We start from the raw sequence: 26,176 nt of genomic DNA, 5'->3' as shown, positions 1-26,176 counted from the left end.
TGGGGGAAGGTGGCTTGCCAGCCGAGTAAGATGGCGGCATAAGGCGAGAGCTCCAGCGCCACTATACAAACAGAGGGAAAGCGACCCATCCTAACTCCCTAACGGAGGACAGTTGGCCCAGATGATGACCAGAGGCAAATGGTCAGTAAATAAGCAGGGGGAAGCTGTACTTCTACCTGGAAAAGACCCCGCAACAAAATGTTGCCACGTCGCCGCCTCTGCCCAGCTCATCAGGCCCCGACATTCCAGATTCTCTGCACTCGGCAGCAGTGCTCACCACGGAAGACGCGCTGAGAGCAGTGGCGGATTATAATTGGGGCGTTTGGGTCTGTAGCCCCGGGCCCGAAATCGCTGGGGGGCCCAACGCCGACCCAAATGCCCAGCATGGATAGATAGGTGCACCCTTTAGGATGAGTGGTGCTATAGTCACATTTAATATAAACACTGTCCAGGAGCTGTACTATTATTGGCCTAAGTGTTTGCATTAAATGTGACTATAACCCCCCTCATTCATAGGAAAACACCCATGTGCAGCAGTGTATGAGTGAATTTCTATGGATGAAGGGGCTTATAGTGACATTTAATATTAACACTGTCCAGGAATTGTGTAGTGTCCCACTAGGTAAAGGTGGGCACTACACAAAAGGGGTTAATGTGTCTTATTGCATTGAATGTCATGTGCATGTATTTCCCTGTGTTAACTGGGTGTCAGGCCTGTCAGGGTGCAGTTTAGCCTCCCAGGCGTTAGAGGGAGCTAGAGAGCCCTAGTTATATATAGGACGGCCCAGACAGGGGAGGTGTAGTGTATTCCAGGGGACTAGAGGAGTCACCTAGTCAGCCTGAAGCTCCAGAGGCTAAGGATAGCTCAGTTGAGATACCCCAGTAGTAGGAAAGCACCTCCTGGGAGAGACCTGCAGCCACCTTTCCCTTCCAACAGACAAGACAGCCAGGAAAAGGAGGTATTGTAATCTAGTCAAGTGCCAATACTGGAGGAAGGATTATATACCAAGGATTCAAGCCAGCACTTAGGAATCCGGGCCTTGGGATCCAGCCAGCTAGAATAGCTGAGGGGATAGAGCAGCATTGTACTGCAAAGCATTAACTGTATACCCTCCAAGTATCTTGCAAGATTATACCTGCCATATTGTGAAGTAAACCTGCTGTGCACTTGTACTAGAAAGGACTGCATTATTTTCATCTACTGCAACTGTATGTATAAAGTTGGACTGTTTCCATAAAGTAAAGCAACGTTTGGTTTACCAACTGCGTACTCTATTAATCCTCCTACAAACCAGTGTGCCACCGTTACAGGCACTGGCGTCACGATCCTTAAAGGGACCTTACCTAAGGCACTCAAAACACCTACAACATCCAAGGCACCTCACATACCATCAGGCCTGGTCCCTATCTACAGAGTGTGCCCCAGAGGAACTAGTGCCTGCCTCTCTTTCACTGTCGCATGCCTGCCCAGGGTTCTCCTCAGAAAAGTGAGTAACCCTCGATTGCCCATACCGTGACTTACATCCAGGTGCATATTATAAAGCAAAAAATACGGTATGTATTTTAAATTTGGCAACAAAAAAATTAATTTTGCTCCTAAATTTTTCAGTTTAGGAGCCAATGGCTCCTGGGTATTTTTGCAGTCCTATGTAACACTACAGATAGCATAAGGTAAAAGGTTTCTCTGGGATTTATATATTGATGGACTATCCTCAGGATAGGTCATCAATATGAGACTGGTGGGGGTCCGACTCCTGGCACCCTGGCCAATAAGCTGTTTGAGGAGACCGCGATGTTCCAGTAAGCTCCGCAGCCTCTTTGTTCAGCAATGTCATTTGATAGCACTGTGCTTGGTATTGCAGCTCAGCCCCAACCACTCAGATGGAACTGAGCTGCACCTAGGCCAAGTAACAATGAATGTGATGTCATATGGCCTAGGAAGAGACTGTGGCACTCACGAAGCACCACAGCCTCTTCACATAGAAAAAAAACAAATAAACTAAAATAGAGGGAGGGGCCCAAGTTGGGTAGAGAGCCCCGGGCCCATCATGCACTTAATCCACCCCTGGATACAATTGAGCATACAGCAGCGTCGACAGAAAAAGGGTATCAATGGTGACGTAGACGGCGTGGTGACATCATCGCACCACCTGCGATGTTCCACAGGAGAGGCCGGGTCTACTTGGCTTCATTATGGGAGCGCTCGGGGACAAGTGAGTAGAGACAGCCATCCCCTTTTTTCTGCATGTGCCCTATCCCTAATATTTTGGTTAGGGTTTCACTAGGAGGTGTCCATCTTCCTTCCCTAGTTCTCAGGCCTGATTCCCTGTTTCCCCCTTCCCTCCTATGCTCGGTTTGGTGTTTCCCTCCCACACCGAAGCGTGACTGGTATTCGCTACAGATATTTTCTTGGGATGGAAGAGAAAACCAGGGAATCCTCATCTATCTCATCTATCCTGTACTCATCCGATCATGTTCCTCAGGTTGTGGAGCACCTCAATGTGAGAGGTGTTGGGCCCTTCTCTATGAGTTAGAGCACAGCCACTGAAATTCCGGAACTCCTGCTCCAGCAGACACAGCCCATTTACAGCCACTTGAATGGCCTTTAAAAGCCTGAGGTGGAGAAGTGCCCCAGGAGTGGTGACCTGGAGGTTGGAGTCCATTGATGGCACATTTGGACTCCCTTCACTTTCCCACGTTTGAAGCGTACTCAGCTCTCTTTGCTCGGGCCTTCAGGCTGGGCAAGATGATAATTTTTTTTATAAGGCACACTTTATTTATTTATTTTGTTTCACTGTGTGTTAACTTTTCACATTGTCTGTCACAAGGACTTGCAGGGTCCGGCACCCTTATGGGTTATCCCCTGAGGTCTGGGGGATGGGCGTGTATGGCCATTAGGTTCCTCGCCCCCCTCAACCTCGTCTTTCGCATTTGGGGGGGGGGGGGGGGCCACACCTCGACTAAGGGTCCTTTTATTCAATACAGTGATCTATCAGATTATCAGGTAAGAGTGTTTCTATAAATGCCCATTCCCAATAAGCTACTAGCGATCACCGTCAGGTGATTGTGTCGTTCCGGCAGCACCAGAAATCATCGTTCCTGCTCAGCAGATCGTGGCGTATAAACAATGATCTACTGCACTGGAACAATGACTTTCTATGGGGACCAGCGGTCGCTGTATCGCTCTCTTGTCCCCATACGGCGAGGGATGTAAATGCTGATGATTATCGGGAGCATCTGCTTTGTTCCTGATAAACTGCCAGCTCATCGGTCCAAGAAGAAGGACCCTAAGGCTCTTGGCTAACACCTGAGGTGGAAGCCAGAGCAACAACAAGCTCTTCCTTGGCTTTGGCTGAAGTGGGCCACCTGTTCCTGACCCTCACAGGGCCTACTGGCTTGGAGGGATGGGGAATGGTTTTATGGGGGGCTTGCAATAGACTGCACCTTTTGAGGCACATGGGTGAAGAAAGTCACGTTCCTCAGGTCACCATGTAGTAGGACGGATCACGGACCCATTCAAGTTGAACATGATGCCCGTGCATTTGGGAGCGCAAATTGCGGTCCCCAATGCATTCATTTTCCTTTCCATCCTAATAGAAGTCTATGGGCAGAGGAACGGATCCGTCGTCCTTCCGTCTTATGGATTCCGTTATAACCATGTTATAATGGAAAGCCATAACGGAATCCCTAACACTAGTGTGAACCCACCCTACGTGGCATTCTTAGTAACGGTACTGACCCGGAGAGTAACCTCATCATGTTGTTTGTGATTGATGAAAAATTTAGGATGTAAAAACTTAGTATTGTTGTTTTTTTCCTATCTCCCATGCAGAAAGGGTTAATGAAAGTTATGTGTACCTCAAAATGGTGCCATTAAAAACTGCAACTTGTCCTACAAAAGCCAAACCCTCATAAGGCTACATAGACAGAAAAATAAAAAAAATATAGCTCTTTTTAAAAAATCCCTTGGTCAAAAGGGCCCTAAACAGGCTGGTCATGGAGGGATTAATTATGTAAAATACCCTCACAACACCTCAGTTCAGGGGGGGTCGGGGTCTTGTGAGCCGGCATGTGGTTACTATATGTTGCCCCCATTGGAAACCAGTGTAATAAGATCAGATATGTTAGTGATGGGCCTTGGTTTGCCTCATCCGCACAGACTTTGTACATTCCCCTTCCCTTCAAGATGGAGTTCATGACATCACAATCCACTGCTGACCTCTGTCCACTGAATATGCAAATCCTATGACATCACAAACCAGGACTTGGCAACCTCCTGTAGACTATGACATCACAATCACCAATGACATCATAGAGTTCCTTTTTACAGTTCCGAGACTCCTGAAGCTCAGTCCTTCCAGACACTTCAAACTGGCGCGACACTTCTGTGTTATTTGCGAGTTTGGATGTAAATTGACTATTTTTTTAACGTCTTTTGGAATCGTTGACAATGAGCTCCAGGAAAAGACGTAGAGGGAGGAAAAAAAGAGGAGGCTGCGGCCGAAAATGAGGAGGAGAAAGATTCAAAGCGAGTTCCACATAAGAGACCCAGGATCGGGACCGAAAAAGAAGCACCAGATGAAAAAACGCCGTCCAGTCCATCACCGCCATAGAGGAAAAGATCAAGCGAGCAACTTGACGGTAGCAAAACCAGAGAATCCAGACCGGGTAAGAAAAAAATCAAAAATGAGGAACCTGTGCTAGCTCTCAGCCAGTCCTGCTCCAAGGAAGTGTGCGCCTCTTTAAGTGCGGATACGTTTTGCTACCATCACATACTCGGAGAGGGTGGGTTCGGCAAAGTCATCTCGGCGACAGATGTCGTCCGTAGAGAGCAGGTGGCAATTAAGATACAGTCAAAATCCAAGTCATTAAAGTCCCACATTACCGAGAGATACATCCTAAGGCTTTCCAACGAGTGTCCCTTCCTAGTCCACGGGTATGGCGTCTTCCACACAGCAGACATTTTTTTGATCTATCATCTGAGCGGACCTGGAGGCTGGAAGAAGCGATTCCCCAGTAACATTGCCGGCTGATGATCTAAGTGACTTTCTCAACCAAGCAATTCCTGTGCCTTATAGTGAAGTCTACAAAAACGACATTGAAGAAATAAACCAGAATCTCTTTAAGAACATCTGTTTTGTGGGTCCTGAATGGGCTGAAGATTACACAAATACCACCGTCCATTCAGATGTGTTACCACCGGATACAGCACAGGATCACAGATCTGATTCAATTACCTAATCATACCCGAGGAACACCATCATTCAGAGGACCACCATCCTGCTAGATATCTATGATGCAGAGGACCACCATCCTGCTAGATATCTATGATGCAGAGGACCACCATCCTGCTAGATATCTATGATGCAGAGGACCACCATCCTGCCTGATATCTATGATGCAGAGGACCACCATCCTGCCTGATATCTATGACGCAGAGGACCGCCATCCTGCCTGATATCTATGACGCAGAGGACCGCCATCCTGCTAGATATCTATGACGCAGAGGACCGCCATCCTGCTAGATATCTATGACGCAGAGGACCGCCATCCTGCTAGATATCTATGACGCAGAGGACCGCCATCCTGCTAGATATCTATGACGCAGAGGACCGCCATCCTGCTAGATATCTATGACGCAGAGGACCGCCATCCTGCTAGATATCTATGACGCAGAGGACCGCCATCCTGCTAGATATCTATGACGCAGAGGACCGCCATCCTGCTAGATATCTATGATGCAGAGGACCACCATCCTGCTAGATATCTATGATGCAGAGGACCACCATCCTGCCTGATATCTATGATGCAGAGGACCACCATCCTGCTAGATATCTATGACGCAGAGGACCGCCATCCTGCTAGATATCTATGACGCAGAGGACCGCCATCCTGCTAGATATCTATGACGCAGAGGACCGCCATCCTGCTAGATATCTATGACGCAGAGGACCGCCATCCTGCTAGATATCTATGATGCAGAGGACCACCATCCTGCTAGATATCTATGATGCAGAGGACCGCCATCCTGCCAGATATTTATGATGCAGAGGACCGCCATCCTGCCAGATATCTATGATGCAGAGGACAGTCATCCTGCCAGATATCTATGATGCAGAGGACCGCCATCCCGCCAGATATCCATGATGCAGAGGACCGCCATCCCGCCAGATATCTATGATGCAGAGGACCGCCATCCCGTCAGATATCCATGATGCAGAGGACCGCCATCCCGCCAGATATCCATGATGCAGAGGACCGCCATCCCGCCAGATATCCATGATGCAGAGGACCGCCATCCCACCAGATATCCATGATGCAGAGGACCACCATCCCGCCAGATATCCATGATGCAGAGCTCCACTAACATCTCCAGAATTTCTATATTATTAATGAACTTAGTTAAATAAAATCTTTCTGGGTTTTCTAAGTTCTTTGATTCCTTTTTATTTATGCAGTTCAGGTCTATGCACATGGTACAAGGAGACCCCAACCAGGAGTAACAGCCACACCCCAAAAACAGCCATAGTGCCTCCATTAAGAGCACTGTTAGCGTGACCCCCATCATTAGTGTCAGCACAGTGTCCCTATAAACAGTATGACATTGCCTTCCGACCATTCCAGATCCAGCAGGACTGTCCCTAATTTCGCTCTCTGTCTTCCGGTCCCTGAGAGCTGCCGCATATTCCGACTTCATCTGTATGTGGATCCTCAGGACACAGCGGTGAAGAAGGAACCATCAGCTTCCTCCTGCTCCACCATTTAGCTGCTGCCAGTGGTTCAGCGCAGGCAGGCCCGATACAGTGACATCACCGAACCTGCTGTGCTGGGCCACACATGACGTAGACGGGAGAAGAGCAGTCCTGCTCTGCACCGCTCCTTGTGGGAACATGGGATGGGTTTATTTCAAAGTTAGGAATGCATGGGGCACTTAGGGGGCCTCATAATGTGTGGAGTGCACTTTTGGGGGTGTCACACAATTTATAGGGGGCACTTAAGGGGCCTCACACTGTGTGGAGTGCACTTATGGGGGTGTTATACTGTATAGGGGGCACTTATGGAGGCCTCATACTTTTTGAGGAGTACTAAGGGTACATTATACTATAAAGAGGCATAAATGAGGCATTCTTACAGTGCTGCCACTGGGTGGAGTAATAGGCTTGGCTTAGTGTATAAATATATATTGCCATGGTGGGCTACACGTGACACAGATTTTTTTTCTCCCCTTGGGCTTTCCACAAGGGGGGGTCTGAATATTGCTCCCTATTTGTAATCATTAAATTCAGCTGAAAACGTCCGGCTGCCTGCAGCCACCACCAGGGAGAACTCAGTACATACCTCCCTATAGGTAGATAAGACTGTGGCGCACCCCATACTGCTGACTGAACCCCTGCCGCGGGAGCGAGACTGTATTGATTTCCTGCCACGTCCTCTGCTCCTGCATTGTGTCTGCGCCATTTATACCCGCAACTCGCCTGCGCCTCTTTACACGCTGCCTGTGGGGAGTAGTAGTCATTCACTAGGCTGACACATGTAGTCACATATGTTTTGGGCACATCCACACAGAATGGATCCACTTGGGATGCATATCTTATTTAAAGGGTTAATACTGCCACCGACCCCCTGTATTTACACCAGCTGGGTTAAGTGTAACGTAATAAGCCAATGAAAGACTATTATTACCGCTGTCCTGAGGATCGGCCATCAGTATTAGGTCGGTGGCGGTCTGACTCTCGGCATCCTCGCTGATCATGTGTTTGAAGGGGCTCCAGCAGGAGCGGTAGATGTTTAGGGCCGCCGTTTTCTGACTGCGGACCCTGCACTCAATTGTATCTGCTTCCACTGGACCTAGATACAATCAGTGGCGGATTATAATTGGGGCGTTTGGGTCTGTAGCCCCGGGCCCGACATCGCTGGGGGGCCCAACGCCGACCCAAATGCCCAGCATGGGTACATGGGTGCACCCTTTAGGATGAGTGGTGCTATAGTCACATTTAATATAAACACTGTCCAGGAGCTGTACTATTATTGGCCTATGGCATATCAGTTTGATTTCGGTTGCTCTTGGTTACGTCCTGCAGTGGAGCCTTCTAATACAGGACGCACATGCTCACAGCGCTCTTTTCCTTTCCTTCAATAACCAATCCTCTATGTGCAGTGTCAGTTACAGTTGGTAACACGAGATATAAAAGGATTAAAACTGAGAAAAGGTCATGCAGCATCTAATTTACATCAATAAGAACTTCTTGCACTAGAGGAGTTAAAAACAAATGAAGACATTATAATAAAACCTAGTGACAAGGGGGAAATATCATCCAAGATAGAGAAAATTATATAGATATGATTTTAACGTTACTCAGAGATAAAAAATAAAAAAAAGACATACAGAGTACTACAAGAAAATCCCACAAGTTATTAAATTGAAACATCTTTTGACGGAGGCAAAAAAAGAAAAACTTAATTACAAAGGATACGTTTTTATACTTGTTTAACGAAAGCCCGACTAGTCCAACATTTTATGCACTCCCCCAGGTGCACAAGAACAAGACCTATAGTCTCTGGTAATGATAGTGTGACACAGGGGATTAGCGTTTATGTGGACCAAATATTGAGGCCCTTTGTTACATCATTACCCTCATATTAAAGATACTAAGGATCTCACAGTGACATCAAATATTCTATTGGCAAGCTTGGATGTCGAATCATTATATACAAATATACAGCACCATTTTGGGTTACAGGCGGTAAAATCTTTTTTGAGCGCCAAGAGCACAAATTTTTAACAGCACAATGAATTGGTATTATCTATGTTAGAGTTTATTTTGGAGCACAACTATTTTAAGTTTCAGGAGCACTATTATAAACAAATGAAAGGGACCGCGATGGGGACGTCTTGTGCCCCATCTTATGCAAATCTTTTTTTGGGGTGGTGGGAGGATCACTTGGTGTTCACAGAGGAGTTGTCGTCATATACCTGCCACACATTATTTTGGGGCAGGTACATAGACAACATTCTCATCTTATGGGATGGAGGACATTCACTATTTTATGAGTTCGCCCAGGCATTGAACAATAACTATATAGGTATGAAATACACATGAAATTCAGGAGAATGAGATCTATTTTTTGGATCTAAAAATAATAAAAACAGAGGAGGGTCATCTTGATACAGAGATATACAGAAAATCTACCTCTACAAACAGTTATTTGCTTTTCCTTTAAAAAGGGGGATCCCGGTTGGCCAATACTTGAGAGCTCGGAGAAATTGTACTAATGATATGTCATTCATCAAGGAAAGTAACAATAGGGGATATCCAACTCGCCCTCTTAAAAGAGCCTTTAATAGGGCAAAAGATATTAAGAAGATCTCTAGATTGAGAAGATCTATTAAATATAGATAGCAGCAATGAGTGACAGTGTGAATGCTAGAAGTTTAGACCTAGCAAGATAGTTTGTGTAGATTATTAGTACTGATTCTAAACCTATCGCTTAGGGTACTTTCACACTTGCGGCAGAGGATTCCGGCAGGCAGTTCCATCGCCGGAACGGCCTACTGGATCCATCAAAACGTATGCAAACTGATGGCATTTGTTAGATCTGTATGACAAATGCATTGAAATGCCGGATCAATCTCTCCGGTGTCATCCGAAAAAACGGATCAGGCATTTATTTTTTGCATTTCACATTTTTTGCAGTAGGAGCATGCGGAGACCCGGCAAAACTGATCCGGCATTGTGAACACCCGGCAAGTGTTCTGGGATTTTGGACGGAGATAAAACTTTAGCATGCTCCGGTATTATCTCCGTCTTGAAAAGACCAAAAGACTGAACTGGAGACATCCTGATGCATCCCGAACGGATTACTCTCCATTCAGAATGCATTAGGATAAAACTGATCAGTTATTTTCCGGTATTGAGCCCCTAGGATGGAACTCTATGCCCGGAAATAATGCTAGTGTGAAAGTACCCTGACTGACTGTGTGTTAATGGCAACAACTTAACAAGGATTAGACATGTATTTACAACACTGTTGCTAGTCAATTGCAAAGTAAGATATTGATACACTTAAAAGAAGATCATCAGCATCTGATCGGAGGGGGTCTGACACCCAGGACCTCGCCGATCAGCTGTTTGAGAAAGCAGCAGCGCTCCAGGATTGCTCTCCAATCAGAATGCATTAGGATAAAACGGATCAGTTTTTTTCCGGTATTGAGCCCCTAGGACGAAACTCAATACCGGAAAAGTTTAATGCAAGTGTGAAAGTACCCTAAGATAGCCATTGCACATCAAGGGGATATGAAGTAAATATCTCTGGTGATATCCCATAGCATGCAAATAATTTATAAGAAAAAGAAAAAGACTCACATGGTCACCTTCAATTTTTAACCTTTTCTTTATCGGGCAATTTTGTGTTTCTTAAGTAAATAATAAATGTTATGTTTTAAATAAAAAGAAAAAAAAAAAGACCTAAAAACAGGAATTGGATAGCGTTTGGCCATTGAACTAAGTATGTTTGAACAATCCTGGGTCGCCTTTAGGGTCCAAAATTTTTTAGTTCTGAAGTTACATGTTAGTTACAGTGCAAGTGATGGATAGAGACCGATAGATAAACATCATTAATTTTTCTCTATAAATGATGGACAGTAGAAACAAGTTGTCCTGCTGATGTATATCTCACTGCTCCAAAGCATAACGGGACAGCAGTCACAGGACAAACCAGGCAGTAGGATTCGTGCATTTACGGGATAAGAGAAACTACAAATGAGGTAAATTTTAAAAAAATAGGAATGTTAGATAGAATACTTGATGAAAATTAACTTGTGAAAAGTAATTCATGGCACAGACCCTTTAGGCGACCTTCACATTAGTGTTTTCAATTCCGCTATTGAGATTCGTCATAGGATCTCAATAGCGGAAGAAAGCGCTTCAGTTTTGTCCCCCAAATGCATTCCGTTCCGTTTGGTTGCATCCCCATCGCGGACAGAATAACGCTGCAAGTAGCGTTTTTCTGTCCGCGAAGAGGTGCGGATCCGTCCTGGCACACAATGTAAGTCAATGGGGACAATGTAAGTCAATCAGTTTTCGCTGACACAATAGAAAACGGATCCATCCCCCCATTGACTTTCAATGATATTCATGACTGATCTGTCATGGCTATAGAAGACATAATACAATCGGATCCGTTCATGACGGATGCATGCGGTTGTATTATTGTAACGGAAGCTTTTTTGCAGATCTATGACGGATCCGCAAAAAACACCAATGTGAAAGTAGCCTTAACTGTTTCATCACTGGGGGTCCAACTGCTGGGACACCATGATCATCAGAACAGGGGTACCCGCCCCCACTTTTGATTTGAACAGCAGATAAGTATGTGCCCTTTCTCTCCCTTTAAAGTCTATAGGACTGATGGAGATAGCATCAACGTGCTATAAAGGTATTGTACAGATATTTAAAGGAATTTTCCAATTTTATTTAATTAAGTCTTAAATTATCCCAATGTGCTGCCCATTAAAAAAATAAAATAAAATATCTGTCCATGGTCACGCCGATCCCACACTGCTGCCCTGTTCCTGGCCTCACCGGTCACATCTCCTGGAACAGTACATCAGTGAGGACAGCTGTCATGGGACCAAACCACTATCTTGTTCTGCGGGGAATGTGGCAGCGGCGGCACAGGACGACAGATAGGTAAGGGTTTTTGTCTTTTTTTAATGCGGCACACATTAGGAGCATTGTGGTTGTCTGCTCCTAGACCGGAAAGCTATGTTAAATTGCTGTGTAATTAGTTCTAGAACTTTCTAATAAACTGTGCGTTTCTATTCCTCACCATTTTCTAGACTAGAGGGCTGAAAACCTGTACAGACGTAATACTTCTCATAACTGATGGTTTGTTAGTCTGGTCACCCAACCACTGAATGCAGTTGTAACAAATCTTCAGATTCCAGAAATATTATATTCTAATTTTAAGCCTCTGGGTATATGCAAGAATGTTACTATATGACAGCAAGCAGAGATCTTGAAACCATTGAAAACCCTTTAAAATATGAGTCCATTCTGGTGACGGAGTAACCATTAATGCTTATAATGAGGTAATTAGGTTACTTTATACCCACTTTATATAATCCCCATTTTTGTCTGTCTTCTTCCCAAAGGCCACTGGGGAGTAAACTCGAAAGAACTGGTGGAAGAAAGCACTGGCCGAGAGCCACTGCCAGTTCCCAGCATTCAGCGACCAGTCAGCATCGAGCAGCAGCTCCTCAAACACCTGCAAGTAAAGAACATGGACATTAGGGATCCTTCCTACCCCACTAGATGCATGGCCGAGGATCACTGCCCAGGACCACGCTGATCAATCCAACTAAAACCCTTCCCCACAGTAACATTCCTCAAAATGGGCTACCAACCCTCTCTCTCATCAGATAATCCAAGATGGACTGACCTTACTTCACATTACACAGCTATGCTTATTCTCACCTGCTGACCTTCCTCCCATGATATCCACAGATCTCCACGAGTCAAGAAACAGGCGACTGCGTGTCGAGCAAGATGGTGGATCCAGCCTTCTGTTCTCAGTTGAGTCATGATGGCATCAATGAAGGGGTAACCAGTCCTGGCCTGAGAAAGGTCATAAGACACAAGGTCATCATCACCATACACAGACTGAGTAGAGATTCCCTCGCCATATGAGCTTATAATGCAAAGCCTTATTCTAACAGGTGCAAGTCACATCTCACCAGAGCTACTGTCTCTGGCGGTCACAGGTCAATGTCCTACATGGATGTATGGACCTCACTGCATCATTCATGTATTGCGCCATCTGAACCAGGTCTAAAGGGTAAAGGATAAAATATCAGTCCTCTCTACATTACTCACTTCACTCCATGCCTTGAGATATTCCTTGTTCTCATCCCAATCCACCTGAACGCACACAGTGTTTCCTTCCATCTTGTTGAAATTGGGAATCCCTGCTCCCGCCGTGTAGAAGAACTCACGCCATAGGAGCTGCCCATGGAGCGACACTGGAGGTGAAGAGTGCTTTTTCTGGACAAATGCAAAAAGAGAAAATGTGGAAAGTGAATAAATCGTGACTGTGCAGAGAGGTGAAGGATGGTGACCACTGGTCAGTGAGAACCTGTGTAATACAACAGGGTGCCAGGTTTCCTCTTTGTAGTTGTCCTTCTCTCAGGCTAATAGAGGGAGAATCCTAAAGGGAAACCTCCGTAACCTTTGACTCTAATAAAGGAGAATATGGAAATCGATATTGCTCCAGTGTCCCAACACAGCAACCAGCGAACATCTCACCCCCTGGTAGATCTCGGTCAGTCTCCAGTAAAAGATCCGTGTGGATAGGCAACCAAATTTCATGTAGGGGCTCAGCACCGTCGTACTGGGAGTAAGAGAGTTGGGTTCAGTTTCTGGTTTCTTGAAGTTACACACCCAGGCCTAAGAGTGAAGAGACCAGAAAGAAAAGATCAGATCTATAGATCATCATTTTACAGGGTAAGGGTCTTCCAATTCTATATTACTTTTCAAGCAATCAGCTGCAATCTGTCCAGTGTAAGTCCAATAATGAACACCTGCATCTGGATGCAGACAATTGTCATGCATTTCCTCACCGTCCTCTTCATGTTCAGGTCCAGTCGTCGTAGGGCCTCGCTCTCTCCCCCGGGGTACAGGTGAGGTCCCAGCTTGCTGGGGTCTTGTCCTAGCTCTTCTAATATGGGAACCCCATATATCTCCTCATATGAAGGCTTCCAGGGAGTGCAGCAATCTAAGAAAGATTGTGGATTTAGTGATGGTTTCATCCTCCTTTCAAAGCAATTGACTAGAAGCTGCAGAATACATCTCCAACCAAGTGACAACCATGTGAGCTGCCCTACCTAAGTAGAGGAGCCTTAGCGACCTCCACACTCCCTTTCTCTTCCATTAGCCAAGTTGCCCTGGCTCATGAAGGGAGCAATTGAATTAATAAATATATACGAGGAAAACATTAGATTGCAGCTGGGGGCGCTGTTGCACTGGAGTGTATATAAAAAACTACAATGGTGACATATGGTACTGCAACTCGCTAACAAGAGGAGGCAGATACCTCATACCTTCAAATCCAATTAAATTAAATATATTTTATTATATATCTACGAAATATTATTTTATGAAGTCTAACATCAGGCTGTGTACACATTGTAGCCTTGATCCCCCCCACTCCTCATTTCTGGGGATTTTATTCCGGATTTCTAGTTTTGGTTGGATTTTCCTTCAGGAGTATAGTTTGTACCTTTCATGTCTTCTTTAGTTGGTGCTGGACAAGGGCGCTTTGGGGGACCTATGGAGGCCAGGACTGTTTGCAGGCGGACATAGGTTAGAGGAGGCTTGCCGTTGTTTTCAGCGATCACTCTGCAGCACAAGAAAAGATGCGACGTGATGAAATTAACCAACCACACGTAGTACATAAGGCATAATAACTCACCAAATGGTCAATGCCTACATAGCTTATGGAATCTATATCAAAGAGAATAGCATAAAAGCAATAGTGATTACGTTTTTACTGCAGTTGCAGAGAGAGCAGAGCCTCTAGGTGTAACAGTAACGCCCCCGTTGCTCCTAGAGGCTAATTTGCATATATTAAAACTATCTCAGCAATGCGGGCACATATGAACATGGGACCAACACAGATGTCTTCAGCTGCCAAACCTACATGTAACAGGTCAGCCAGTTTCATAGGTACAAATCTGCTGACAGAGGCCCTTTAAGTCTTCCTCATTTCCATTTTGGGCATTTTACTTTTGTAGGGTTTTCAATAATTTTTACCTCTTTTCACTGTATTGGTGTGTGCACATGCGAGGTCAGCATTCTCCTGAGACTTCTGTCCACGGGCCTATCGGGTGTGTGCATGCCTCGGATACATCTCCTAGGTTATGGTCTGACGCATGCGTGCATCTTAGGGTGGGTTCACATCCTTTTAACGTATACGTTAAACAGACGCCTCAAACTGATGCCACACAGTGGCATCCGTTCACCATAGCGTTTTATTGTAAAAAGAAAAAAAAAAGTATAATTTTTTTTTACTCTCCAGGATACAAAAATGCGGTGTGCTGCGTTTTTGTATCCTTTTTTTCTAAAGTATACGTCAAACGGAGGCATAAAACGTGATGTGAACCCACCCTTACCGATGGAAGAAATTTCTCTTTACAAGGGACTCGATGTCTGACAACGCATGCGCTGTTAAGTCCCAGAGTCAGCGGCTTGGTACTGACCTCTGGGTGAAAGTAATTCTTCCCGTAGTCATGGGATTTTGGTGCATCTGCCACTGCGTCATCCGCACAGCAACAATTCTTTACCTTGAGTCATGGCCTTACAGCGCATTTAGACTTCCTTCACATGAGCGCTACTCTTCTATACAGATTTGCCCCTTGTAGTCCCACCGTTATTGCCAACTAATATAGCAGAGGGCGCGGCGTCTACACATGAAGAGCCTCATTGCTGTTAAAAACTGCCCCTTGTCAATCGATCAGGGACGTTCACATGGGGTAGACTAGTAGAGGCTTCAGAGCACGGTGCGCGTTCCACCAGGGTTTCTTATCTTTGTGACGAGATGGTGTCAGTCCCTGTATCATTGCTTTTCCACGTGTATGTGATCTTATTGGTATTATTCAATGAAAATTTGTTTTTCTCTGTGATGTCCTTCAAGATACAATGGCCTCAGGACTTACAATGACCTTTCTTAGGGCCCTACTAAACTGCCTGATGTTCGCCGGTGGATAATAACATATGCATCGGTGCTCGTCTGCACTGCCTGATATTACACAGACTGATGCAAAGTGAAGGTGGGAGTGATAATCTGCAGCACATCCCTGATTACAAGGGTAGACATGCTGCCGATAATTGGGCATCTTTCACCTTGAGGGAAGATGGTCATCAGCCAACAAATGAGCATTTATCGTCTGGTCGGCTGCTCTATTATACAGGACAATTATAAGGAGCGAGCGTCCCTATGGATGCTTGCTCCCAATAATTGGCCCAAGAATTGTGTGGTCTAATGCGGTGCCGGACTGGGGTACCTAGGGCCCACCAGTGCAACTGATTCTGGGGGCCCACATTAGGGCTCCAGCACACAAACATTTTTTTTCCGTGTCTGTACAATTTTTTCCCCCTTTGTGGCCTGTATGTGAAACCATTCACTTCAATGGGGCTGCAAAAAAACGGCAATGACTCCATGTGCATTCCGTATCTGTTTGTCCGCATGGCTGTTACACAAAATTATAGAACATGTCCTATTTCTATCGGCATTACAGACAAGTATAAGACTGTTCTGTTAGAGGCCGGCTGTTCTGTTCCACATAATGTGGAATGCACAAACCCAGTATCCATGTTTTGCAGATCCGCAATTTGCGGACTGCGAAACATCCAACAATCGTGTTTATGAGCACTTACACTGATAACAGAAATATTATATATGAAGTATGATGGTAGATATTCACAGCAAAATGCACAAACATACAGTGCCTTGCAATAGTATTCACCCCCCTTGACTTTTTTCGTATTTTGTTACATTACAGCCTAAAGTTTGATGTTTTGTTAATCTGAATTTTATGTGATGGATCAGAACACAATAGTCTAAGTTGGTGAAGTGAAATGAGAAAAATATATAATTAAACCATTGTTTAGAAATAGAAAACAGAAAAATGGCATGTGCGTATGTATTCACCCGCTTTGTTAGGAAGCCCATAAAAATCTCTAGTGCAACCAATTACCTTCAGAAGTCACATAATTAGTGAAATGATGTCCACCAGTGTGCAATCTAAGTGTCACATGATCGGTCATTACATATACACACCTTTTTTTAAAGGTCCCAGAGACTGCAACACCTAAGCAAGAGGCATCACTAACTAATCACTGCCATGAAGACTAAGGAACTCTCCAAACAAGTAAGGGACAATGTTGTTGAGAAGTACAAGTCAGGGTTAGGTTATAAAAAAAAATATCCAAATCTTTGATGATCCCCAGGAGCACCATCGAATCTATAAAAAGCAAATGGAAAGAACATGGCACAACAGCAAACCTGCCAATAGACGGACTCCCACTGAAACTCACGGACCGGGCAAGGAGGGCATTAATCAGAGAGGCAGCACACAGACCTAAGGTAACCCTGGAGGAGCTGCAGAGTACTACAGCAGAGACTGGAATATCTGTACATAGCATGACAATAAACCGTACGCTCCATAGAGTTGGGCTTTATGGCAGAGTGGCCAGAAGAAAGCCATTACTTTCAACTAAAAACAAAAAGGCACGTTGTGAGTTTGCGAAAAAGGCATGTGGTAGACTCCCAAAATGTATGGAGGAAGGTGCTCTGGTCTGATGAGACTGAAATTGAACTTTTCCGCTATCAAAGAGAACGCTATGTCTGGCGCAAACCCAACACATCACAATCACCCAAAGAACACCGTCCCCACAGTGAAACATGGTGGTGGCAGCATCATGCGGTGGGATGTTTTTCAGCAGCCGGGACTGGGAAACTGGTCAGAGTTGAGGGAAAGATGGATAGTGCTAAATGCAGGGATATTCTTCAGCAAAACCTGCACCACTCTGTGCGTTATTTGAGGCTGGGATGGAGGTTCACCTTCCAGCAGGACAATGACCCCAAACACACTGTTGAAGCAACACTTGAGTGGTTTAAGGGGAAACATGTAAGGCTACTTTCACACCTGCGTTTAGGTGCGGATCCAACTGGTATCTGCACAGACGGATCTGCACCTATAATGCAAATGCTTGTATCCGTTCAGAATGGATCCGTTTTGTTCATGATAGTGCAAACGGATCCGTTTTGACTTACATTGAAAGTCAATGGGGGACGGATCCGTTTGAAAATTGAGCCATATTGTGTCAACTTCAAACAGATCCGTCCTCATTGACTTACATTGTAAGTCTGGACGGATCCGTTTGCCTCCGCACGGCCAGGCGGACACCCGAACGCTGCAAGCAGCGTTCAGGTGTCCGCCTGCTGAGCGGAGCAGAGGACAAACGGTGCCAGACTGATGCATTCTGAGCGGATCTGCATCCACTCAGAATGCATTAGGGCAGTACGGATCCATTCGCGGCCGCTTGTGAGAGCCTTCAAACGGAGCTCACAAGCGGAGCCCCGAACGCTAGTGTGAAAGTAGCCTTAATGTGTTGGAATGGCCTAGTCAAAGCCCAGATCTCAATCCAATAGAAAATCTGTGGTCAGACTTAAAGGGAACCTGTGATCATCTTTATGCTGCCCATACTAACGGTATTATAAAGTAGAGACAGGTGAGTTGATTTCAGCGGTCTGTCATTTATAAGTTAAAAGTAAGTGGTTGCCAAGAACCAACATCACAATCATTGCAGACTGGGCCTGGAAAAGAGTCCCGGCCACCTGAGAAGAGTCCTGGTTATTCATGAATTCCTGCTCTCCTGCCCACCTGCTGATGGCTGACAGTCTTCTACCTGGTTTTCTCCCTTTCTCTCTAGGAGAGAACTGCCAATCATCAGCAGATGGGGGAGAGCAGGAGATTAGGAATAACCAGGACTCTTCTCAGGTAGATTTGACTCTTTTCAAGGCCTGGGCTGCAATGATTATGATGCTGGTTCTCGGCAACCACTGACTTTTAGCTCATGAGTGACACATCGCTGACATCAGCATTTCTGTCACAAGCTCACACCATCCAACTTGAAGGAGCTGGAGAAGTTTTGCAAGGAGGAATGGGCAAAAATCCCAGTGGTAAGATGTGGCAAGCTCGTGGAGACATATCCAAAGCGACTTGGAGCTGTGATTGCCGCAAAAGGTGGCTCTACAAAGTATTGACTTTAGGGGAGTGAATAGTTATACACTTTGACTTTTTCTGTTATTTTGTAACACAAAGAAAAACCCATCTTGAAAGTTGTGAATATGTTCTGTAAATTAAATGAAACAGAACATGTTACACAGCCCTGAATATTGGAGGCTTTAGTAAGTCCAAAGTGAGGCAGTATCTTTAGAGATAGGGACCCATCTGCGGAAGCCACCTTGACGCTTGGTAGGTGGGCCCGACACGTATGTGCGCTAAGAGCTTCCATTACTCATTTATAGTCGGTATTATACCACTTTTATCTAGAATGACCCCCATTTCTTAGCTCTATTGTTTGCATATATAATGGTGTGCAGCCATTTTGTTTTTGTAATTATGTTTGCTTCATGGATATGCACCTGTGATTCTGAAGGTTTTAGTCTAAATTTTCTTGTGGAAAAATGAATCCAGCCAGCAAAGGAGGCAATATGGACAATCACAATACATTAGTAAGAGGCTTGTATTAACTTTCTCTACATGATAAATCAGATTTACTGAAGTGAGACAACCCTTTAAGACCACGTTCCCTTGATCATGGTGGTCCCAGCAGTCAGACCCTCACCAATCAAACACTTATCACCTGTCATGTCAAAGCCGTTTCACCTTTCCACATTCACTATCCTTAAAAGGTTTTCTTTGGGAGTAAAAAAAAAAAAAAAAAAAAATTTTAATAAAAATTTAAAATCTGGCCCAAAATATGGGTCAAACTAAAATAGAAATGCTCTTTTGTTTAAGGGCATGTGTCCACTTTTCTAGTTATCCTCTATCCACAGGATCGGGGATAACTAAGTGATCCGTGGGGTCTGAACTCTGGAGCCCCCACTGATCTCCCTTCTTGATTGAGTGGCAGGTCGAGCATATGCCCTGCCTCTCCATCCATTCTCTATGGGGTCGCTGGAGATGGCAGAGTACAGCGCTGGCTATTTCCAGTGGTCCCAAAGACAATGAATGGAGCAGCAGGGCGTATGTGTAGCCTACACGGCATTAAAAAGGGGGAACAGGACCCGTTCCTGGGATCAGTGGGGGTTGCAGAATCGGACCCCACTAATCATATAGTTATGCCCTATGGTGTGGAGAGGATAACTTTAAAACCTGGACAACCCCTTTAAATCCTCCACCAACAATATCTCTTTACATGGCAGCAGTGATGCCTGTAAATACGGAATATCATCACTACCGCCATGTAAACAATATGTGTCAATACTGGAGAATGTGACGCATGTGCAGAATTTTTCGGGCATAAGTCCAACCCCCTTTGCAGGTCACGACCTTTAACAAAGCCCAAGGGCACAAACGGAGGGTCATAACTGAAGCAGAGACATTAGGGTCACCTGAAGCAGAGTAATAGTGTGGATCCTGGAGCAGGGGTAACTGGAGAAGAGACAATATTAGTGGTGCATTTAGAGTGGAGGTATTGGAGGGCATCTGGAGCTGGGGCACTTATAGCAGTGCACGTAAAGCAGAGGCATTGAGGGGGACCTAGGGCAGAGTCCCCCCAATGCCACTCTGAACTCTGCAGAGAGCAGCATACTGACACAAATCTGAGTCTACTATAAACAAATCCCTTCTTTCCCCCTTAGGCCTCGTTCACACTTCAGTGTTTGGTCAGTGATTTCCATCAGTGATTTGTGAGCCAAAACCAGAAGTGGAGCCTCAACAGACATGAGGAAGAAGGGAAAGATCTGCTCCTGTTCTGTGTTTAGAGTTGCACCTGGTTTTGGCTCACAAATCACTGATTGAAATCACTGACTAAACACTGAAGTGTGAACGAGGCCTTACAGTCTCCTACAGCTCACTACTGTCACACAGCTGAGAAATCAGCCCAGCACCGCAGAGGAGTCCTTCTCTCCAGCAGCCAGTTTCCTGACAGCAGGGAGGGCAGGAGGATGGCCAGACATGTTCTCTCCTCCTTCACTGCCAGCAGCCCGGGAAGTTTAGAAGATACTGCGGGGCCTCCTGTACAATTTAAACCAGTAGGAGGCTGCATCTCTGTGCGATACTGCCACCTAGTGGCTACAATAATTCTCTCTCCTGAGAAACAAGAGAAATAATTACTCCTCCGTCTTATCTGGGGCGCAGGAGACTGGGGGCCCACCGAGGAATCCACCTCCCCGGTGGGCCAGTCTGAGCATGGTCTGATGGAGCCCAAACTGAAACTAGACTCAACATACAATACCACAGACTCAGACCCAACCAATCAACCTGGCCATTTCATTTTGGGGCTTTGGAACCAATTACCAGTTTTCCATATAGTTATGGACATTTATAGTGGTTTCAACATATAATGGTCGTCCCACTACCAACTAACATTGTAACTTGAGGGACCACTGGAATATCATAAGCTGTGTTGTTTACAATAAACACCAGGGAGCGCTCCACCCACCTGTCTACATCATACAGGGTGTTTGACACCTTCTGGATGACCTGGACATTGTGTTCGGAGGCCATCTTCTCCACCTCGGCATCCCGCTGCCTGGAGTACGGCTCTGTGTCCACTTCAAATGTCAGACGCGTCACCTTCCACTTCTTGAAAAGCTGAGGGAAGACTTCAGCTGGTTTCCCTCTGACCACAAACAACCTGCACAGAACATAATGAGCGGAGAATGAAGCACCCCATAAACAGCTAGAGCAGAAACTCTTTCTAGTAAGGGCCTCCCGCTCAGAGGGGCCACAGGCTAACCCCTTCAGGGCCACTACGTGCTTCGCCATACCTGGAGTTTATCTTCTTCAGGTTTTCGTCCAGATCCCTCAGAGCCTCGATGAGGAATCTCCAGCGGTTGCCGCTGACTTTCATATTCTTAGGGAACCAGGGATCCAGAATAAAGATGGGGTGCAGCTCCTCACAGCCTTTCATGGCGGCCAACAGGGCAGGGTTGTCATGAAGTCGCAACCCCTTCCTGAACCAGTGGATAGACCGTTGCGGCATGGTGGCTGCTGAGCAGAAAGGAGAAGGTTCAGATGGGCTGTGGGGTCTGTAGAGGAAAATACCGGAGAAGTAGAAAAGCTGACTGTCACTCAAAAGTAAGGGTGGGAGTAGTAGTAGCATAGGCATACTGAGTATCAATATAAGGTCAGAGGAGCAAGTAGAAGATGGTGGCAGAAAGAGCAGTCTAAGGTTATTAAAGGATGGTGGGAGTAAGAGTTGTAGTGTAGTATTGCTGGATGTCAGCGGATAATGGGAGTAATGGTAGTATAGCATTACTTGTTATCATTGTAAGATCAGTATAGGGTTATGGGAGTAATCATAGTAGCTGGCTAACATTACTGGGTATCCGTGCAGTATCATGATGGATGATGAGAGTGGTAGTGTATCACTGCAGAGTCAATAGAGGATCATCGGGGTAAGGGCAGTTTACTGACTATTAGCGTAAAGTTATTAAAGGATGGTGGGGTAACAGTAGTAGTCTAGTATTGCTGGATGTCAGTAAAGGGTGAATAGTGGATGGATGATGAGAGTAGTAGCATTACTTGGTATCAGTAAAGGGTTATGAGAGTAATCATAGTGGCTGGGCGACATTACTGGGTATCAGTGCAGTATGATGATGAGAGTAGTAGTCAGTGGAGGGCAGCAGAGCGGTCGGTACCTCGTGTCCCGGTTGGTCCAGCAGAGGGCTCCTTCCAGGATCTCACACGGTTACATCACGTTACCTGAAAAGTTACAAAACAGTGTATGCCCTCAGGGGGAGGAGCTTCCGCCGGAAAGGCCAATAAGAACGAGCTGCTGCAGTCACACCCCCACCTGTAACCCTCTACTCCCTGGACAGAAATGCTGAAGGGGCGGTGCGACGGGATCGGCCAATGTGATCATCAGAAGCCGCATAGCGCCAGATTCTCCAGGATCTAAAGCGTTATCTTCTATCAGTTCTGGCTGGATCACCCCGAATACAGATCACCCCCTCTCTATACATCCTGGATAGACGATGCCTTGCAGGCCGACACCGTGCGGCTTGTACCAGGGTGAATGTCAGTCCCGAACGACCCTATAGGCTTTCATTTTCTACCAGGGTTTCGATATATTTAATGGCAAGATTATTGCTGCAGCCAAAAACCGCAAAGCCGAGAACATGGCTGTTTTTTTTTCTTTCCAAAAACAGCGCTACTCTTGTCTGTGGGTGGTGTCTGGTATTGCAGGTCAATTTCATTGAAGTGAATGGGTCTGAGCTGCAATACCACTGACATCCTGTGGACAAGTGTGGCACTGTTTTTGGCCATGTTTTTCTAAACACCTTTAAAGGGGTATTCCTGGTTGTTAAAACGTTATCCCCTATCCACAGGATAAGGTATAACTATTAGACTGGTGGGGGTCCTACCACTGTCATGACAATGAGTAACAGATACTCCACAGAGCCCCCCTGAAATGAACGGCGTGGCGGGTCGAGCATACGCATCGCTGCTCCATTCATCTCGCTGAGTATGGCGCTGAGCTACTTCTAAAACTCCCATAGAGATGAATGGAGCAGCAGTTTGCATGTATAATTTGCCACTCTGTTGATTCCAAGGGGGCTCCGAGGTGTATGGGCTACCTGCTCTCATGATCAAAGGGGGTCCCAGCTGTAGGTCCCCCACCGGTATAATACTTATCCCCTATCCTGTGGGCAGGGGATAGGTCCTCACAAATGGAATACACCTTCAAGGCAAGAAGAGTGAGAAAGATCTAACGGAGCAAGTCCAAAAGTGCTGTCAACCCCCAGCCACGGTCTCCAAACGGTCAACCTCCGGATCCCAACCCCTCCACACACAGGGACTGATCCCTGGTGAAGCTCCTCAGTGACATGGCAGCCTGTAGTGCTGCAGTATTAGCGCTCATGCACACGACTGTATGTATTTTGTGGTCCGCAAAACACGGATCCGCCCAAAAACAAAACAAAGCGGATGACATCCGTATTGCATCCTTTTTTTTTTTTTTTGCAGATCCAATGTAACAATGCCTGTCCTCTTCCACAAAACGGACAAGAATAGGACATGTTCTATTTTTTTGCGTCATGGACATACCGAAACGGAATGCACAGATCATTTCTGTGTTTTTTCCGGACTCATTGAAGTGGACCTGTAAAAAAACGGAACAAAAAAAAATAATGTTTGTGTACATAAGCCCTTATGGACTGGTCATACATGTGGTTACCGCCATCCCCTGTAGATGGCAGCACTGTAACCACGATGGTTTCTGGCCACATGACACATGTACATACAGGTGAAACTCAAAAAATAGAATATCGTGCAAAGTTGATTTATTTCAGTAATGCAACTTAAAAGGTGAAACTAATATATGAGACTCATTACATGCAAAGCGAGATATTTCAAGCCTTTATTAGTTATAATTTGGATGATTATGGCTTACAGCTTATGAAACCCCAAAGTCACAATTTTGAGGTCCCCTTTGCTCAGGGGGTACGGATTAATTAGCTGACTAGAGTGTAATACTCTGAGCCTAGAATACTGAACCTTTTCACAATATTCTAATTTTAATTCATTTTTAAAACGGCAAACATACAGACGGGTCCAACAAAACGCCTCAGCTCTCATGTTACAGTGGCCTCGGGATACAGTATTTTCTACAGACAATGGTATTTCCTAATTAAACCATCGTACCAGTCTCAACTTACGACGCCTCAGACACTGCTGATCTGTGGTTCATGTGATTGACTGGAGGATCCAACCAATCAACACGGCCATTACACTGGTAAAACGTCTGTATTAGCCACCTAGTAGCGCCCCTCTGCGGTACTGTGTGGTACTACATGTTCTGTACTGCTCTTTATCTGTGTCAGGATGAGCTTCTCCTTCAGACATAAGGTGAGGACGCCTCCATTTTATTAATTTTTTTGGTACACTGGGAAGATTTATCAAAAGTGGTGTAAAGGAAAAACTGAGTTTCCTATAGCAACCAATCAGATTCCACCTTTCATTTTTCAGAGCTCCTTTGGAAACTGAAAGCTGGAATCTGGTTGGTTGCTATGGGCAACTCAGTTATCCTTTACACCAGTTTTGAGACTTCTAGCTGCTAGTAATATGCTTTATCTGTGGTAGTTAAATTTAATCTTAATTTTCTCTTATTTTAGGATGTTATTTTGGGGCTTTGGAACCAATTTCCAGTTTTCCATAGAGTCATGGGCTCTGGTTATAATGGTTTAAACTTACAATGGTAAAGCCGTACACATTAAATAAATGTCTGCCACACCACTGATTTCAGCAGGACCGACTGACCATCCAATATGTATGGATGGGGTCTCCTGACTCCCCCCTGATGGCAGATGTCTGAGGAGAACAGGAATCGGCCAGCTGAAGGCACTGAACCATATCTGAAAGTGCACCAGTAAGGGCTCAGTTACACCACCGTATGGCCGCCGTGCCCGTGTTGCAGACTGCAAACAGCGGGTCCACAATATACGGGCACTGGTCGTGTGCACTCCGTGCTACAGATGCGGACCCATTGACTTTAAGGGATCCACGATCCGCAACATACAGCAAAAGATAGGGCAGTCCTTTCTTTTTCCGAGCGGAGGCACGGATTGGAAGCCCACAGAAACACTCAGACACTTCGGTTCCATGCCTCAGCACTGCAAAAGATAGGACAGATCTGCAACACGGGTACAGCAGCTTGTGTGAAAAATGGGAGGGATCCGGACGCAATGCATTTTTCACTGATGGCTGCTAGGCCATTCTTCATTTGTCCACGTGAAAAACACTAAAAAATCCCTGACTCCTTCCGTATCTCTTAGGCTACATTCACATGACCGTATGTGTTTTGCGGTCCGCAAAAAAAAAATGGATGATGTTACGTATGGCATCCGTTTTTTTGTGGCGGATCCGTTTTTTTGGCGGATCCATTGTAATAATGCCTATCCTTGTCCGCAAACTAGAAAAAAATAGGACATGCACTATTTTTTTAGCGGAGCAACGGAACGGACATACTGATGCGGACAGCACACAGTGTGCTGTCCGTGTTTTTTGCGGACCCATTGAAATGAATGGGTCCGCATCCTATCCGCAAAAAAAACGGATTGGACACTGAAACAAAATACGGTCGTGTGCATGTAGCCTTATGTGAAATCAGCCTAAGGCTATACACACACAAACGTATCCTTTTTGCAGATTATGTATACCGGCTGTGTGTATTCCACATTTTTCTACTAGAAATGACTATTCTTATCTGCAAAACTAAATATACTGTATATAATTTGTGGGAGGGAGACATGGATACCGGCAGCACATGGGTGATATCAGTGTGCCGTCTGTTTTTTTTCTTTTGTGGACCCATATAAATTAATATATTCGTGTGCAATCCACACAAAATGTGGCTCGGACTCGGACCCAAACTACGGTTGTGTG

The 26,176-nt window shown here is 45.5% G+C and overlaps 1 protein-coding gene across 4 annotated transcripts in view; it reads right to left on the bottom strand.

The window, feature by feature from the left end:
- Positions 1-23,876, bottom strand: part of LOC122926750 (cryptochrome-1-like) — a 33,763-nt gene extending 9,887 nt beyond the window's left edge. Inside the window, exons 1-9 of one of the 4 annotated variants that reach the window (XM_044278228.1) lie at positions 23,840-23,876; positions 21,559-21,781; positions 21,231-21,425; positions 14,278-14,396; positions 13,619-13,773; positions 13,305-13,445; positions 12,876-13,043; positions 12,477-12,617; positions 12,116-12,267 (exon numbers count right to left, since the gene is read on the bottom strand). In XM_044278228.1, coding sequence (XP_044134163.1) covers positions 12,116-12,267; positions 12,477-12,617; positions 12,876-13,043; positions 13,305-13,445; positions 13,619-13,773; positions 14,278-14,396; positions 21,231-21,425; positions 21,559-21,781; positions 23,840-23,861 — 1,316 coding nt within the window. In that variant the 5' untranslated portion in view covers positions 23,862-23,876. Of the gene's footprint in view, positions 1-12,115; positions 12,268-12,476; positions 12,618-12,875; positions 13,044-13,304; positions 13,446-13,579; positions 13,774-14,277; positions 14,397-21,230; positions 21,426-21,558; positions 21,820-22,367; positions 22,388-22,431; positions 22,567-23,839 lie in introns of those variants that run through there. The other 3 variants (XM_044278225.1, XM_044278227.1, XM_044278226.1) reach the window with 3 other exon arrangements.
- Positions 23,877-26,176: the final 2,300 nt, after the last annotated feature.

The sequence above is a fragment of the Bufo gargarizans genome, chromosome 2, assembly GCF_014858855.1.
Source record: "Bufo gargarizans isolate SCDJY-AF-19 chromosome 2, ASM1485885v1, whole genome shotgun sequence".
Classification (NCBI taxonomy): Eukaryota; Metazoa; Chordata; class Amphibia; order Anura; family Bufonidae; genus Bufo; species Bufo gargarizans.
Note: the sequence above shows the minus strand (reverse complement) of the source record. Positions and strands in the feature narration are given on the sequence as shown.